Source organism: Bombus huntii, chromosome 2 (genome assembly GCF_024542735.1).
Source record: "Bombus huntii isolate Logan2020A chromosome 2, iyBomHunt1.1, whole genome shotgun sequence".
In the NCBI taxonomy this organism is placed as follows: domain Eukaryota; kingdom Metazoa; phylum Arthropoda; class Insecta; order Hymenoptera; family Apidae; genus Bombus; species Bombus huntii.
In genome coordinates this window covers 13,069,761-13,089,156 of record NC_066239.1, presented here as the reverse complement: position 1 = coordinate 13,089,156, position 19,396 = coordinate 13,069,761, and the positions used below count along the sequence as shown (strand labels likewise).

The 19,396-nt window shown below is 39.8% G+C and overlaps 2 protein-coding genes across 15 annotated transcripts in view; one reads left to right on the top strand and one right to left on the bottom strand.

Moving 5' to 3' along the window:
- The window catches only part of LOC126876727 (neurobeachin), a 412,554-nt gene that overhangs the window by 379,142 nt on the left and 14,016 nt on the right, over positions 1 to 19,396 (top strand). For all 14 annotated transcript variants that reach the window (XM_050639624.1, XM_050639622.1, XM_050639619.1 and 11 more), the window contains 3 exons: positions 12,151 to 12,268; positions 15,747 to 15,849; positions 18,766 to 18,881. In XM_050639624.1, the coding sequence (XP_050495581.1) occupies positions 12,151 to 12,268; positions 15,747 to 15,849; positions 18,766 to 18,881 (337 nt within the window). The remainder of the gene's footprint in view (positions 1 to 12,150; positions 12,269 to 15,746; positions 15,850 to 18,765; positions 18,882 to 19,396) is intronic.
- Positions 107 to 4,525, bottom strand: LOC126877078 (protein mab-21-like). Its single transcript, XM_050639915.1, has 2 exons — positions 4,381 to 4,525; positions 107 to 3,491 (listed from the first exon to the last, which is right to left on the bottom strand). The coding sequence occupies exon 2, from the start codon at positions 2,239 to 2,241 to the stop codon at positions 1,144 to 1,146; it is 1,098 nt and encodes a 365-aa protein (XP_050495872.1). The 5' UTR covers positions 2,242 to 3,491; positions 4,381 to 4,525; the 3' UTR covers positions 107 to 1,143.

Genomic DNA, 19,396 nt, shown 5'->3' with positions numbered 1-19,396 from the left:
TTCCAATTGATTTATACGATGAAAGAAAATTATTTGGATAGTTCTTAAGAATGAAGGAAAAGTTTAGGGATGTTTTTGAAGACATATGATTTATTAATTCAAACAATTAATTTCCATCTTTTTCGATTTAAAATATTTATGATGTTAAAAATTCAAGTTTTAATAATCTCATATTAATCACAGTAACTCGAAGCAAAGGTTTCAAATCAATTACATGCATTCTTATTATGAGACGAAATGCATTTATTAGTTTATATTTACATTATGTGTTCGAACAGCGATTCTCTTGAGAAATAAATATCGTTTAAATAATATAAAGAATTATGTACATACAACAATATGGTGGCCAAGCTACCGTCGGCAGCTCGATTGCTAACCGATCATAAACATTAGATTAATTTAACGATAACGGATCACACGACAATTCACATTAGCCATTAGATGAATAAGAGTAGCTAACCGAGTATCTATTTAATCTCTCGCATACTGCAACGCTACGTAGAAAAATCGTTCGAGCTGCGTTAATAAGCAGGAGATTCCGCTCCAAGCGAAAGCTTCAGTCGTATAAAAAACGCAGTAATACTAATATCTTCCAAACTAGTACGTATTTCTAATGATCGGTGGACACCTCGATTAACATTCGATTCAGTCTACAAAATTTAACGTGCCCATTTCGAAACGAAATATTCGATTTATACAAAATCAACGTAGAACCTAGCAACAATTGCTTTCGTACGAAACAGGACACTGGCTGTACGATATTGCACTGGAACGAAACGTTGCACTGAACAACGTTTGACTCGCATTATTCGTACCATGGTTTAAAAACTATTAAATAATAGAAAAAGAGAAGAAAGGAAGAGGAAAGGGATAACCGTAATGAAACTTGTTACACCATCCCTATACCCTGGTACGCTGCAGCGTGTGCAAGAAGATAGCGAGTGAAAGTAGGCTTCCCACGTTTACGAGGGTAAAAAGCAGGCAAAGAACTGTCGCGAAAGCAGCATCCTGAAAATCGTGATTCACGCGAGTCACCGAATCCTTCAACGTTCCTCCAACGTTCCTCCAACTTTCGCTTGTCTCTGTCTTTCTCTTTATTATATTCCTCAATTTGGAACTTCAAAAGCGAAATTCCCGGTTCAGCTAAAGTTTCTCCAGTGCACGACTGTTGGTTAGTAATTCTCTCGTCAGTCTCCACACTTGTTTAGCCGCGTTTTCCAAGCCGCTTGGCGACTTTCCTTTGAACAGATCCAGATTAGGCAGGAAATAATGAGGACATCTTCGACACTGAAGGCAGGATATCAGCTGCAGGAAGATTCCGTTAATGCGATCTGCCAAACATCCTTCGTCCCACTCGGTCTCCAAGGGATGTTTCTCGCATTCGTAGAGCAACAACGTCTTCATATGATAACTGGTCACTGGATTTCCCGGAAGATCCAGGTGTCTGTCCCTCAAAGTCTTCAAGATGCTTAAGCATCGTCTACGACAGCCACCTTGCAACAATCTCGTTTCTGCCTCCGTGAATGAGAGAACCCAGGCGTCACCCTCCATGGCCGACTGTTTTCCTTGAAGCGCCACGCTCTCTTTTGACAGCAGGTCGAATCCTTCCGTCTTAACCTCCGCCACAAGGTTCGGATGCGGCCACGGTATATGAGGAATCGGCCAGTGCGCCGCCGATCTCGGCCACACGCCGGAACATTTAAACGCCGGCGTGATCTGCACCACGTATCTCTCTCTGATACGAAGCTTTACCTCCGTGGTGTCCGCTATCATCTTCACGGAGTCCCTGTAGGCACACTTATCGCAAGCTTGTGCCACCAGTGTTTGAAATCTCGAACGAATCTTCCTTGCGGACAGGTAGCCGGAGGCGGTGATGAACTCCACCCAGAGCGACATGGACCTCTTCCGACCGTCGCTGAGTTTCAACACCGCGCAACCCGGCAGGGTGCCGTCGTCGACGAAGTTGAATACTCCCATCTGGTTCAGGTAGAGGACCACCTCGAATTCGCCGGGTGAGATAACCTCGAGGCCCTCGTAGCGGCCGTTGCACTCGGTCAAGGAGGAGATAAACCGTGGTTCTTGAACCTCGACCTCCTTCAAAACCTCCTGCACCACCTTGCACACTTCCCGGATGGTCTTTTGTACTTGGCCCATTCGAGCCTGCACCCGCTCGCCATAATACTTGTTCATCTGATACAGCATCTTCGACTGGGCTGCCATCATATCTTGAGGTAGCAACATCTTGCCTCAATATCCTTTAATCGATATCAACGAAGATTCTTTGCAGTCGCTTCTCTGGAACCGGCGAGTCTCATTCTTTCGCGTGGACGCGCGTTTCTTCGATTAATTTGCTTTTACGATCCATGATACCGAGCTTTTTTCGGTCCAGGTATCTTTCTCCCTAAAATGGTCTGATCGATCGATTACGACGATGACAAATAGGGTTAGCACTTTCGAGAAGGAGTCACAGGCAAGAGGACGAACAAAGCGTGCACGAATGTACGGCGATCGGCGGCGGCAGGTGTTGTTCGTGGAACGAGCGCGACTCGAGGTGCTCCGCGCGCGCGACGACAGAGAGAGCACCGGCGACCACCAGCCCGTTCTACTGCCCTTGTAATTGTGTGCCGGCTCCCGAAGTCCCGCCTTCCGGAACGACAGGGTCACGTGGAGTGTGCGCGGTTTTGCCACGCCTCCTGTCGTTCCTTCTCTCTCTCTCTCTCTCTATCTCTCTCTCTGTCTCGACCCGGTGCCGACCGACCGCGCACACCAAACCGTCACGGCCTCTCGCCCTTTCGATCCGTCGAATTCTTCATCCCGCTTTAGTTATTTACGCGGTTTCTTTCGTCGTTAACGAGGGACATGACACAGGATCTCTAGGGTGGTCTAAGGGGATAGGTAATGCGGTACATAGTCCGGATAGAATTTTGTGGACAGTGAACGAAATGTATCGATTACACGGGAGTTATTGTATAGTTTCAAAATATCGAGTGGAATTTGGGGAGGATTTGGCTGGGCTACGATACGTTTAAAGATCCGATTGGTTAAAGTTGACCGGTTTTGAGTAGCTAGTAGAGAGATCTTCTTCTCTTCTTTAAGATGGTCTACTATTTCGAAAGAAATGAACATCCTTTTAGTCAGAAATATTCTGTTAATTCTTTCATTAAATATAACTTTATTCGGTTTAAAGTGCATTTGCACGTTATATATTCTATTTAAGATATTTGTAGAACCCATAAAGCGTATTTAACTCAGCTTTCACCTGAAACTCCGTCGCTATTTGGCCATGAACTATCACAATGTAAAAAGTGTACGTAAGAAACGCATAAAGCGCACATCGAGAACGTTGGTATACATACAATTGTCCCGTCAAACAGCAGGACGCATAAACATAGTAGAAAAAAAAACAATAATGCCTTGGCACTTGTTCTTCCATTCCTAATGTCAAGGAGACATCGACGCTTTTCTGCGATGTATCAATCCATCGACTGTCCCTGGAAATAAATTCCTAGGGTAAAAACAAGTTGCGAAAGAACGCATTGTTCGGGCTATGAGATCGCGAGAGGATTCCACGCACGATCATTCGAGCCGATAATTCCATCGTGAGGGTCATTTGAATGTTCGACGTCCGAATAAGAAGCAGATCTGTGTTCGTTTTCTTGTTTGCTCGCGAATAACAAAAACAGCCCCCGCGGTCCGCAATATGGCAGCGGTGCGCTGGCAGATGTTTTTGAATAAGAGTAGCGATCCGCCAACGTGAAATGCACCGCTTTCCTTTTATGCGTTGATCGTAAAAACTCGTGACGCGAATACCTGCGTCCAAAAATACCGATAACCCGCCGAGATATCCCATACGTCGAACGTCCCATAAGATTCCGGAGATTACAGCTTTCGTATGACGAGGTAAGATTCGGAGATTCTCTTCTTTGACCTCCTTAACCCTTTTGTTATCGGAAAATCTAGAGACGCGTTGTTGGAGACGGTGTTTTATTTGATGAATGGTGGGGTTGTTGAATGTTTGGTGCTGTTGAAAAGGGTGCTCTTAGTTGGAGGGTGGTGTTAAAAAGGTTTAGCGCCTGTGGATGTACCTACGTTCTGGTTTAGAAGTTCTAGAATAGGACACCGTTTTTAATAAAACTTCTGCATTCGGGGTATGTTACAAACTATATATTTTAGTAAAATTGTTAATTATAAGCGTATTAGCACTTATCTTTTTTATGGTATAAACTATCGAAAGAAATAATATTTTTTTGTGTATTTTAAGGATTCATATTACTAATAATTATCTAAACGTACCCGTTTTAAGATTTTTGTGTATTTCACATGAATTCTTTTAATTCGAGTGCTGTAATTTTATAGGACGTTAACTTCTAAAATTCTTACGTGGAAGTTTGCTTCCCTCGATCTTGATATTATCAACCAGAAAGTCTCCAATCTCGAAAATATTCAACATCATATTAACAATCGAATCAACGACCGAGAATCTTTTCGCGAATCTTACTCTATTACTAGTGATTACTTTCCACGCACGAAGACGCACAGGACTAGTATTCTAACAATAGTCGGAGGAAACCTTCAACGACGCGTTTCTATCCGCTTCGCTTCCAGATAATCGAATAAAGTTCAGAAATCCAATCTACTCGAAGTTGGAGTGGTAGATTGGTACCTACCAGGCCTGCTATGCCTTCGCTAATACGACTTGATTCATGAGTCAAGCACGTGTATCTCTTTCTCCCTTTCGATCTCACCCTGTCTTTTACCCTGGCGCTGTTTTCGCGCGAGACGAGGGGTCAAACGTTCTGCTACATCAGCCCTCGCATTAATGCAGAACCCGGCGTCTCGTTGTGCCCTAAACGTGCCTTTCATCATCTCGTTTCGACGTAATTCGTTTATAATCTGAATTATTTGTACACCAACAAGATAACTCGGGTTCAGTTTCGAAATGATGCCTTCGTGTCTTTCATTCGATGATGGTTTTGCTAGTGGAGAGAGCTTTTCGGGTGGTTGAAAGAAAATTGTAGAAAAATATGCTGTGAGAGTAACATGTTGTATTCTTCATATTGGAGTTCTCGATTTTTATTTGACATAAAATTTCCAAAGGTTTTTATTATATTGAACCGCTATTAGGCTAAAGGATAAATTTCAATGTGTAATAAACTTTTTTTAAGAGAATTCTTGTCTTTTTCTGAAACTTGTCAGTATTTGAATGTTTTGATTGTAATATGATTTGTCACTAGTTGGGGATTCATAAATCATAGAGTGCCTTATGTCAGCAATGAACAATATTACATTTTGTGTGGATTTTCAATAAAGTTTCTAGAAACTTCTATCATCATATGTTAATTTTGTTTTTTAAATCCGAAGTAGAGAGCATATTAGTAGAGAGAAAATAGGTATATTACCTAATCACAATCAATCTGAAAATCTAAATTTCATATTCTGATTAATATTCGTCCAAAAGACATACATATATATTTGCAATTGTATTGCTATTACGCATTACATAAATAATTCCTATTAGATATCAATTACTGCACAACGTAACTAGAACAAAATAACATATTAAATATGTATAATCATGTTATTACTCTTTTTGCCATAGCGTATTGAAATAGACATACATAATCGATGTTTCTACAATTTCAATGTCATTTTCATACTAATAACTCGTATTTGACGTAATAAAGATCATTGTTATTAACCGATCTTCATGTTTAAACACGTACTTTATTCGCGAACTTATATGAATCTTTAAAGATCAAATTATAAGTAACAAGGTGAATGATATATATAAAAATACCTATATGCTTGTACATACAGTTACTATTTTAACATCTTCATTAAATCCCTATGTTTTAGAGTTCTAGAATATTTCCAACACTACAAAATGCCTTCGGTATTCGCGAAACTTCCAAGTAAAATTTTCGAGGATCGTTTCCAGCGACTGCACTATTCACTGGACTATATCTAATGTCCCGATCGCGCCCAAAAAGATCGAAGTTCCAAAAGAGCAATCCTAGTTGAATGCAGTTTGCCAAAACATACTACTACGAAGGCTCGTTTTACACGACAGGTATAAGAGTCTCGAACAGTCTCTTATTACGTGGCGTCTCATTGTATAAGATTTTCGTGTAGAAACGACGACAAGTCCCTTTTCGCAAGAGGCAGCCAGCCGAATTGAAGTATACGCAGACGGCAGCCTTGTAAATCAGCTCGGATGAACATCCTCGCGTAATCCTCGAATAATCCTGAGCTCAGTCGTCGAGCTCCAACAGCCGGCAATATTGGAGAGCTCCATCGTGTATTTTACGGTCTCCTTGGTTAATGACACGTGAACCAACACCGATCTCTCGATTCGATCTGCACGAACGGAACAACGACCGCGAATTGCGAAATTCCTTGCGCAGATAACACATTGAATACAAGTGTACAGTTAAGTGCGTGAAATCACCGCGACGAGGAAGTGAAACTCTGTATGATTTTGACAGAGGCTTGTGGTGGAAATTATGATTATTATTACCTATAATTTTCATTTGGGATTTCGACAAATTCTAATTGGTTTAGTTAATGCTTGGAATAGATTTTCTTGGATTTCTATAAAATTGAATTAAATTGATAGTATTCTGCGCTGACACTTTTGAAATTGCATATTTTGGAGATTTTGATTATAATTATAGATTCATTTCTTGTAAGTAGATGAGTAGTAGTAATATATCGCGTTAGCGCTTGAATATATTTTTCTATGAAATCTTAGTATTATTTCGCCATCAAACGAAATCCATCATCAAAGTTGAAACACAGCTGCAAACTTACTTAAACTATCGACCTTCCACAAGAAAAATTACCATTTTTCCACCAAGCCGATTAAAATACTACTCTTAAAAAATCTTAAAGTACTACTTAAAATAAATTAGTTGCAACTAATACAATTTTACGCGGAATCGAATCTCTACGAAAAAATTTAAGTTAATAAACGTGTAATGATCGAATAAAGATCGTGTAGACCAGATTATCGATACGTGAATGGTTCATGGTTCAGTAACGGAAGTACTGGTCCAAATCGAGTGACGGTCTACTCGCATCTGTCGGTCGAAGTGAATCGCGTTATGCGTTGTTTTGTAATATCCCCACACTCCGATATGGGTTCATCAAAGGAAGAAATGTCGTCGTTCGGCATGTACCGAGCGCCATTAGCTCGGCTCGTTCTGTCCAATTACTTTCATCGAGGCTGACGACAAGACAGAAATCCGCATTCCAAGTCGGGTACTTGAAAGTATTCCGTTCACGAATCAACCTTCTTCGACGATAAATTGTCGACAGATATTGGAAAATGAATATATTTTCTCGGAAAATAATTAACTACTGTATTACTTTGTGCGTGATGCTGGTACATCGTTTGAAACCAGTTTTTTTTTATTGTGAATAACGGCAGTGATGTTCTTTATTCCTATAATTTAAAATTTTCAAGGTAAAATATATTTTTAATTCTTCTTAAGCCAGTGTAAAATATAATAACTTCGCGATTCGAAAATAAGCGACAGATCACAGAAAGCGATAAATGAAGTACATAGCAGAGAAATTATAAGATATATAACACTTTCAAGAAGTCTTCGTATAAACTATGCTTTTTAATGCATCTATGCAAAAATTCAAAAGGAACGTCTCTTGTTCAAGAGTTGGATTCACGGTGAATGTCGGTTGAGACACTGCTTTGTCTCTCTGGTAGCAATTCTACGTTTATTAGGGGCAACAGGACTAGCTGCATCACCGGGACCTTTGTGCGCCGGATGCCGCGATGCGTTATCTCGTGCGAGATACGGTAATAAAGGTATGAGAACACGCAGGTGGCACGTATAACTCATTGCCGCAGTGGATGGTCTTGATGGTTCTCGAACGTTTTCGACGCATCAGCCGACGCGTTCACGAAACGAGGGTCGTTAGAATGGAGTAGACACAACCTTTCTTGGAAATTTGACGACTGACGTTGCGTTTGTCACGTTACTATGGCTACCGTGTTCGTCATACAAGAGAAAGAAATAAAAGATCTTAATCTTACGCTTATATAGTGTCCAAAATAACGCTACTTCGATAAAATAAACGAAGTTAAAGTTGATTTTACTTTCTCGCATCCACCTTTCCCACGCAAAACTCATTAGGAAAACAAATATAATCTCAACGATTTCCTCTATATTCTCAAAAAAAATTTTCTTCTCTCTCTCGAAAAAAAAAAAATGCCTATGCACATCTCTCAAGTGCTAACTTTCCAGAAGAGCCGAAAACACAAAACTCTGGAGCCTCATCCCCGTTGCTGCTGCGTATAATTAATGATCAGGCCACTTCAGGCATATACACCGAATCGAATAAACCACCATCCTCTCCGCCTCCCATGTTTTGTTCGAGCTATCGTGATTTCGAGTGGTTCGCGCGCCACGAGAACGATCAAGAGGGTGTTCGAGAACCTATGCAGCCGAAGAGAGACGGGGGGTCTATTATTGTCCGGTGCTTAATCTGTTTGTTGTATACCGGGCTGCTAAGTGGTACCCGTGGTTCTATGGTGCCCTATGGTGTACATAGAGGCGAGCAGCGAGGGGCCCTTGTGAACGCGACACATGTTGTTACATCACGACGCCCATTGTCGAAGCACGCTGCTGCGCAGCCACGATTTCGCTTCGTTGAGAGATGAACGCCGCACGGGGAACACTAATCGCGCACCACTTGACACTCTGCCAGAGACGCAGCTCTTTTTGACCACCGTCCTTTTTTGTTTTTCATCTTCTCTCTTCCCTTTTTCTCTCTCTCTCTCTCTCTCTCCGTGGACGCTTCATCGAACGTGTAAACATATTAGTCGCGCGAGACTGCTGGCACCCCGTGATACGCCGGAACAGGGGTGTCCCTGTTATTTTAACGACTCACTTTTCGGTTGCGTTGCTGCCGTGGAAGAGTGTGTTTTGGGTGAATGATGGTGGCGAAGTGTTTTCTGGATAATCTTTGTTTTCTTGTTTTATGGGGTAAGTTTGTTTAGTGGCGCGCGTTATGGGAACTATACATATACCTGTGTATGTTTGTTTTACACGTAATTCTTCGTGACATTGATGAGTTTTGTGAAACGGTGAGATTTTAGCTGGCGAGATTTCGAGATTAAATCAATACAGATTTTATTACCGATTATTTGTGCGTTTTGTAGTAGCCAAGAGATGCAATCTTTAGTGACATCGCCATGAGACGAAAGGTTCTGTACGTTTTGAAAACATTGCTTTTCTAAAGAACATAAATATTAGGAAAATGATCTCAGGAGATAACATAGAATGCACGCGTGTCATATCTGCAGCCAGATTGCAACCATCCAAATAATGAATTCCGTATCACGGCGCGTTCTTATCAGTTACTGGCAATGTTTGCGAAGAGCTTGCGCATTCGTTCTTAGGGGTTGGCTCTGTGCAGCCACCCCCGACTTCTCTTACAATCTCGCGCATGGAATCCACTGGATTCCGCTATGAAATATTTTTACACATTTATAACGCTCTACATATTTAACTTAATATTTGTTCGAATTATCATTTATAACTGCATATAATAATCTTCTGTTATTTTCTAAAAATTCTCACGATAAATGACAATAATTAACCCTTCCTGACAATATTATAAAGTTCTTTAATGAGTTATTAATACAAGCAGCACGCGTTCTACTTAATCTTCCCGAGTTGACGCGACATTTATGGTCCCTGGAGATTTCGAACCGCTTATGTGCTAATAATTAGATTTCCATGTGCGTGCGTTGCACCCTAAAGTCGTCTCCCGTGTTTATTTGATCTCCTGCGTCTCGCAGGGAGCACTCTTCTCTGCTCTTCATGGAAACTTACCTATTTGTGTGTCGGATATCCTTTGTTGTTTTGCGTTACGCTCATTAGACGTCTATCTTTGTTACTACCGAATATAAGGGTAGCTTAACTTTTTAACTTTGTTTTTGGATACGAAGTCTGAATAGAATTCAGTAAAGTCTATGAAACTTTTGAATAACTTCTATTTGTATATATTCATTGGCAGACCCTTTTTCATGAACGCATTAGCAATTTGCGAAACACGTAGCACAATCGTACCGCGAGAAAACGTAGAATTCTACAACTTGGAACTTCAAAGCTAAGCAAATACTTAGCGATAAAAAAAAAAAAGAAAAAGAAAAACTCCTGACGCTACCAACGTCTTAATTCTTCTATGATTAATATTTTTGTACAAGTACTTTAACTCCTCCCTAATTTCACGCTTCTGTACCAACGATTCTCCCTTAGTTACTTAACAAATATCTGCTGCATTCCACCTAATGGAACGTTGCTTTTAATACCTATACTCTTCTGGCATCGCCGACGAAGCACCCCAGGGAGTACAAAACACATCAAAATCCTCGGCCATCAAATAACTTTTCCCGCTCTCGTCCAACTACCAAGCTATCCAGTCGTGGCATTAATTTCAATGACTGCTTGGTAACACCCATCGCTCGGTCAAGTTCTCGTTATACCACCGAAGAACAAGAAATTCGACGAGCGTCGAATCATCAAACAGATACGATCTCGATGTTGGGGACACGGGTTGACCGCGCTCATTCCGCGTTATATCGAGGATAATTTCATTTGGCGCGCACGAGGACATCGCGACGGCGGCGCTCGTTAAGCGGGAAAAATTGAAAGGCCTGTTAGCCGCGTCCCGGTAAATTGCTTCCTCTCCGTCCTCGTACGGACCCGCCGCCGTCAGCCTCGTCCTTTTTCTACCCTCCCCCTTTTTCGCCCACGAGTTGTTCACGACTCGTTCGAGAGCGCAAGCCCGCGAAGTCCTGGGATCGATTCCCGGCTCAGCAGGAGGCTCCTCCTACCATGACGGCCATCTTGCGACCGGCACCGGTCTCACTATATCACATCACACTTCACTGAATACAGCTTGCATACTTACGGTCAGCCATGCGATCGCCACCCCGACTTTTGTCCCTCTTTCGATATGAATCCGATCATTCCATCCGGGTGGTGGTTATGGATCGAGGCTTAGATAGCTTTCGGCTTCGTTTGAAAAATTTCTGTCTGTGAGTACGTTAACACAGAGACGAAAGGAAGCAGCTTTGCACAGGAGCAAGGGAAATCGTGTTCTCTGTCGCTCAGCGTCACGCAACGTTACGTTGTTTTGCTCGTACATGTCACACGTTCGACCAATACGCGCGTTTATCTTTACGATCGCGCTAAGTCTCAAAAACAAGGAATCGGCACCGCATTCCTTCCAGAGAACCGCTTTCCATCTCAGCACAGTGGAATAGGTACATTTAGGTACATTAGGCTTACACTTTTTGGGGGTGGACGTCGGTGGTTTTGAACGAGGCCAAGGTTTTAATTAATGTTTCGTGGTGTTTGGAGAAGGATTTTGTAAGGAGTTCGGGGTAAGTTTTGCACAGGGATGAAATGTTTGCATAGAAACGAACTGGGATTTTGTTGATCTTTGATTGGCGAAGGAGGTGGTAAATTCACCCTTTGAACGAATATTACTATTTATGAAGGAAATATGTGAAGATCAACAGTAACATTCTTGTAATTTTTTACTCGTATATACCGTACACGAAAGAATTTTGAGAGTTTGAACATTCTTTTCTTAAGAGTATGAAAGGAAAATTGCAGAAGAACATGATTTATTTGAATCGCTATTCCGGATTCGCGGTTGAGGTGATCCCATGAAGGATGGTTTCCTAAAGCAAGAATTTTTTGTGCAAGATAGGCACTGAAATGTGAACCTGAATGTTATTATTCCCATAAATCGTAACATGGATTTATTACTTCTTCACTTTCAGCTTCTTAACAAGGTTTACGGATTTAATGAAGACATTCGAAGACGTATAAAAATATTTTTATCGTGATAAATAATCATGAATTATGCGATGTTTTATCTGAATCATTTGAGAGGAAAAGTAATTTAGATGAATTTTGCACGTTTGCTTAATAATTTTTCAGTCGAAATTATGTTTGGTTATAGTTTTAATAAGCGAGCTTCTAGTGTTTTATATTCTCCTATACTATGTGTATAATTAATATAATAAATAATGAACTATATGTATAATTAACACAATATTTCATCGACATTAAAGGAAAGAAAAATATTTTTTAATTTTGTTTCTCGTTTCAGGTGCTCAAGTATTGCGACCATTTGCACGGGAAATGGTACTTCTCGGAGGTGCGCGCGATATTCTCGCGCCGTTATCTGCTCCAGAACGTCGCCATCGAGATCTTCTTGGCCAGCCGAAGTAAGTCGTGCTTGATTCGTCTCGTTCGTTTTCAAAGGGGGCGGCGGGCCCTTTTCGAAAGGACGCGCATTCCGTTTCTTGCTCGATCGCCTGCGTTATTTCACACGGTGTGATCTAATCTGGCAAAATGGAAACGGAATTTCGAGCTCGCCGCGAGGTGTGCACCCCCGTTTACTTTTTACGCAATAAATATCTTCGCCCGCATTACGGTATCCGTTTTTTCGATGCCGATTTATCAACCAATTCCAGTTACACCTGCTGCGCTTCTTGCTTTTAAATATGCATAACATTTGAATGCATTTAGTTTAGTGCATTTGGTTTAGTTTCGTGGCCATGGAGATACGAACTTTCGAGGAAGCTGTGTAAATTAAAGATGTTCAAAATTAGTTGGAAAATTCGCGATAATTTTCGGCATGTTAGGTTCGAAATAACAGTCGAAAACTTTGAAAATAACCAGACTTTTTTAAATACGCACATTGCGGTCGAATGTCCTAATCAATATACATAAATTGAATATGAGATATTAAAATCATACAAACTTTGATACTCTTAATAACTGAAACAGTATGGACGTATTAATTAGTGTTAGGAATATCACAAACAATTTACATATTTTATGAATATTACGCAAAAGCAGCATTAACACGTATCAAATGCAGTAATTGCACTCACAGTAATTAATATTATAGTTGTTCATTATGTTTATTACTTACTCTTCATTTATATTGTTAATCGCAAATGGATCTCGATCAGATTCTGAAATTCCGACTATCTTTCTTACTTAATCTTGAATTAATTTCTTAAATTATAGGACTGCGGCGTACACCATGAATATCACAGTTTTACATCAAATGTACTCGAACGATTTAATTCTGTCCTTGCTCATAAGTATTTTAATAATTACCCCTAATTATTGCTATTGCATAGGAAACGTCATAAAATCCATCATCTTCAAGTTCGTTTATCACACTTTCTGCAAATGTAGATAAATATTACGTATCGATATTTTCACAATGACAATCTTCGATACACTCGTTATTTTACATTCCACGCATTTAATAATACTTCTCGAATCTCAATTCACAATATCTCCACATTCTCACTGGTAATAATTTTTTCTTATTCGATCATTAACATCTTCTAGCCATCCCTTTCTCGCGACACACGTACAAAGAGAAAACCTTTCATCCTCGAAGAGACTAACAGAAAGTAAAGAAAAATTACGACAGTACCAAATAGGAGAAATAAGCGGAGCCGTCGTTATCTCGGTTTCGTAAGGAGGTGTTAAAACATTCCTAGAGGACGGCGAAGCATCGGGATACGTAGCGTTTCACTTGAAATATAGTTGTCGTTCTTTCGAACGTCGGTTCGTCGGTGGTGCGCGCATTTCGAACAAACGCGCCGTAGGAATTACCGGTATACCTGCGAGCTCCGTTGGACCCGCAATCCCGCTGATTATTTCTCTCTTGGCCGCAGATAAATTTCACGTTTGGACGTTCCTCGATTCTAATCTGATATCCCCCAGACTTTCGATGAACCGGGGGAATGTCATCCGCGCGTGTTCGTCGTTCGTTATAAAAATTAGTAGAAACGGACACGCATACATTGGCGTTCTCGTTAACCGATGCGCGGTTGGATCATATTTATCGTTTTGTGATAAATCTTTGGACGATTAGAAAGGAAATACGAGCGAGTTACGTTATGGTAAAATAATTTCGTGGAACTTTCACGGATATTTAAAAGATGTAATCTGGACAAAATGATTGGGGAAATATCATCTTGCGGTTTCCTTAGGTAGAAAGTGTCTGTGGTCTTTGATATTGAATACAAGTTTAAAGTCAATTTTTCCGATTTAGGGCAGGCGAGGTTATCTTGATGTAATATGCTTGTTTTATCATGACGTGTTCAGTGGATTTGATAATTAGATAAGTGTTCTCAGAATTGTGAATCTATTTATTATATTCTTTATACGATAAATACGATGAATAGCAGTAAATACATAGAATATGGATATTATTTTGTATGTTTTAAGATTTAATTATAGAAAAATATGAAATCGACAGAAGGAAACATTCATCTCTTCCAGGATTTAATTTAAATACAAAATGAATTACTCAATTCACAGATTGTTTTCTTCTCTAACACCATTATTATGAATGAGTCATATATAACCAAATGAAAGTTATCTTATCTAAAACCATGACCGACTATTAATCAACCTTCAACACGTTCAACTTCTCAAGGCATAAATCTTTCATACAACGTGTATTCTGGATAACAATTATCAAATAAGTTTTGCCTTATTCAATGTTTTCATGTTTTTCACAGAAGAGATGTATGCTATAAGATGTATTCAGTATGGTTCGCTATTCACACGGCGAAGAAATGAGGTCAAGAAATTTTTTGATTCCCGCGCCTTTCTGTGATCGCGCCTTTTACTATCCTTCTTCGTTGATTAAGACCGACTCGTATATTCCAACCCTGTATTCGAAGTTACATAAATTACCGGCAAGTATTTATGGTAACTGTCTCTTTGCACGCTACTCTTTGAACTCACGAGACTGCTTCAGCGATGCTATTAAAGCCGTGAAATTAAGTCCATCGTATACTCCCTTTTCATATTTCCACGTTTAACCAACTACTAAATTCGTTCTAAATGCCTTTACCATGCGTGTCCAAGTACGAGGTACATTTCGATGAATCATTTCCTTTGGTTTAGCAGAAATATGTATCTAAACTTCTCGTAGTAATTTATAGTATAATGGAACAATGATATTATTGCATGAAACAGGAAACAATTTACGCTGTTAATGGTTTAAATATTTCTATTACTTTCAAAGAATTTTTGTTTGTTCGGAAGGAAATTTGAATGCGATACCCAATTACGAGGAACTTCAAAATTTACACAGCTTTCTGTATATGCTATAACGAAAATAAGAATCAATTAACGGAACATATGAACAATACGTATGCATAATAGACACGAGTTTTACACTTCACCCGTTCGATCTTCATATTTGGTATGTAGAACAGAAATATTTAAGATTAAAATTCAATTAATCGGCAGATGAGTACGAGCTCTTTCTAAATTCATCTTACAGTATCTAAATCCTTAAATTTAAAATACAAAGTTTCACGATTCCCTCTTTTTCAAATACTTCTTTTCAATTTCAATCTGTTTGCCATCCTTGCGTTCCTCGTTCAACATTCACCCTTACCTCCACGCACCTTCCAAAAATTATCACTTTATTTCTCTCCCGAACCAGACCATGCATCATCCTAGCCTAATTCCTAGAGGCCAGTAACACTCGAGACAATTCCGTATGAGGTACCTTCCTGGCAGAAGAACCGACCGCCAAGGCAATGCGAGTAAGAAACGCATCCTCGCCTGCCATCCTTCCTCGAATGATTGACACACGGCCTGTCTGCTGGATTGGCTTCGCTTATAATCCGCACTTTAACGCCTTTTTGTCCACAGCCTCGATCCTGTTCGCGTTCCCGGACCAGATGACGGTGAAAAAGGTGATCAAGGCGCTACCGCGAGTCGGCGTGGGCATCAAATACGGGATTCCGCAGACTAGGTAAGGAACCACCGAATCCCTTTCGCCGCCATCTGAATCCGAGGGATCTAGAGGTCTCGAGAAACACGCTCGTCGCATTCCTCCTCTCTTTTCTTTGTCCCCTTCTGTGGGATTCCGCTCGCGATCGGCTCCGGATCTTCGGCCCTTTCTTGTTCGAGTCCGAACGTTAAGATGAATCGAACGATAGAGTTCGATGTTGGAATTGTATTGAGAAATACATACTTCGAAGACTAGATGTCGATCGTACCGATGTCCTGATCGCCGTGTCGATAGTTTTGTTGGTTTATTTCGAACTTTATACGATTAAACGATTGGGAGAGTCGTCTTTGTTTTGTCGTGGAAGTTATCTTATTGTTAGGATTCGCGGTTGTTACAGCTGATGTAGGAATTAAATGTGAGCGTTTTTGAGATAAAAGAAGGACAATTACGGGATGTGGAAACCAATTTATCTGAACTCGTTGGGAAACAAGCAGTTGTTTCAGGTATTTCTAGCAAATTATCCTACATGTAAAATTCAGTCGGAAGAAAAGAATAAAACAAGGGATGTGTGTCCTCTTCTACGATACTTTGTGTAACTGCCATTCATACAATACAACCTGATTGACTCCTCGTACTGTCCATGATTTCTCCTTCGAATAATACGAATTCACGTTTGGATAAGTAGATCCAGTTCAACTAATCAGACATTAACTAAGATTTTACTGCAATAAATGCAGTTGTACTGTATTATAATGGTCACTTCAAACAACGAATTAATATGGAGAAACGAGAGGCAGGTCGATTCGTCGAAACGGTTGCGAAGATCCCTGCGCTTTCATCGCGGTCGAGCTTCGGGACAAGGATCCTATCTCGATACCAATACTCCTGTAGCTTGGACGAGGACAGGCGGCGAGAACAGAGGTTCGCGTATCCGCGTTTCGATCCATCCATTAAAGCTCTCTTATACATGGGACCGAGAGAAGGAGAAAGAAAGAGAACCGACGAGAAGGATACGCCGGCCATAAATATACGGAGGCCGAGTCGGACGTCTGATCCAAGGGAGATTCCTGGCCAACAAAAATAATCCGCCGGTATATAAGACGTGCATCCGCGTCGTGACGCTCTGTAGCACGCTCGCGTCGCGGGAAAAATAAATCCGCCTTCGTATCGAAGCGCTGTATTGCCTTTAATATGAGTTGATAAGATAATTGGCAATGATTCGCGATTTTTCTTGGAAATCAGGAATTTTGTTTTTGTAAAAAATGACTTTTCCATTCAGGATTGGTCATTCGTGCATTTGGAATAGATATCTGCGTTTCTCAATTCTGAATTCAAAAACATCTATAACACGTTGACCCGTTAATTGATACATTTCTTAACCAAAAGATTCTAAAACTATAGGATTGAAAGCTAATAGAGACAAGTCAGTTCCAGCCGAGACGATTCTACTCTCTGCAAAATTAAATATATTTAAATTTAGTTTAAGAATTTCGAACTTCCCAAATTGCAATTTTTCAGAATTGAATCTATGTGACTCGTCAGACTTCAGTTTGAAAATAGGATCGTTTTATTTTTCTTTGTGAAATAATCATCTTACATCTCTGATGTTTCCTGAAGCGACTCGTCTTTATTACTTCACATTGGATGGAAAATTTTCATAGTTCCGCAAGATTTGTTATTAATGTACGCAACGCCAGAATTTATACATCCGGCTGCAGTCGGATGCTTCTCTCCTTTAATGTCGTCCACCGCGTACCGTCTATTAAAGTCTCTCGTATAAATCCTAAATCAGTGATACTCGCGTTCGTAAAACGCACTTGCTGAATTTTATAGCATTAATATACAACACCAAACTGTATCTTCAGGAAACGAGACCGACTGTTCTTGCGGATAATTACCTTGTGAAACTTTTTCCTCGAGTAATTATGTTCAATGATTTTCAATTTACCTCTATGTCTATTTTGCTATTCTTCGCTACTTTATACTATTTTTCGTATTAGATGCTTTCTCGTTCACGACGATTTATAGCCATCTATAAGCAATGAATAATAAATAATGATATGGATAAAAATAAAAATCAGATTAGAGTAGGTACATACGTATAAGGTTTCCTTTATACAGACATATCGATCTATGTTCTTGGATAGAGCCTCTTCAGAATTAATCGACAGCTCAGTTTTAGTTAGAAGGTTTCATTATTCAATTGCTTCGTTCTTTTGCTGTTTGAATTGCTGGAGATTGTAAGAGGTAGGAAAATAAAGTAAAAGACAAAAAAGTAAGAGAATTAAAAGATAAATTCGTGCAAACTGAGAAAATACGAATGCTGTCATGATTGGGGTTAGAAGCAAAATTGTTAGAAATATTGATATCTAAAAAATCAATCTTAGATGAAACTAATTCTTGTCCAGATGCGTATATACACGGTGGACCATTAATTTATTACGTAAACAATATGAAAAAATTATATCTATCATGGCAGTAACCTATTCAGAAGAATTCATTATCAATTTCGCAATACTGATTTCAAATAAATTTATCATTAAGTCAGTCTCGCATAACAACATACCTATGTATAAGTCCACGTAGATAACTTTTCATAAAGTCGTATTAACCGATAGCAATCGTACAGTTGCAGTTTCGATGGATCAATGATAGTGTAAATTTAGTTAGACAGGTATTAATTCATCTATCGTATGTAACGTAGTGTGTATCAAACGCTACAATCGTGAATAAGTTGTTACACCGGTTTTGACATCATTTGCAACGATGGATAAAGGATAATCAATTCTAGGATAATAATAATCTATGTCATCGGTAATACCTCCTCTCAATACGAACTTGTTATTAATGATATTAATCTTACAAACGTATCGTGTTCGACATTTTGATCGATGAGTTCTTTAACAGGAATATTTAGAATTCGTCCTATTTTTGCAGGAGAGCGTCGATGATGTCACCTCGACAACTAATGAGAAGCTCTAATATGACGCAAAAGTGGCAGCGCAGAGAAATATCCAACTTCGAATATCTCATGTTTTTGAATACCATTGCTGGTAAGTAGAAATTTATACGAAACTTCATTTTTCAGCTTCTGTTCGCTCATATATTATAAAGTTACACTGATTAGTTTCGCAAGTATGGAAATCGATTATAATCGTAAAAATCTTCATAAAAATATGATATGGAATCCAATTATAGGAAAAAAGAAAATAAAGCAAAACCTAAAAGTAGCCGTCCACACACGTGATATCTCATTTGATATTAAATGTACATCAAAAAACGGTATCAACGAAACCCTCTAAGCACTTCACCACGCAAAAACCAATACAATAACCGTGATAAAAGGGGAGTTGTTCAACGGCTAAAAAATCATATCGGCTTACGGGTTGCGGAAAGAAAATGCGACGTCTGCGGATGGTCGATAGTTGTTCGATCACGTCGCCACGGTTCAGATAAGATGGAACGAGAGAAATCATAGTAGAGTATGAGTTGGAAAAAGATGGAGAGTCTATGGCTGCACACGGCCGGATGGAATCTGTCGCGGTGTATTAGGGATGTTCTCAATCAG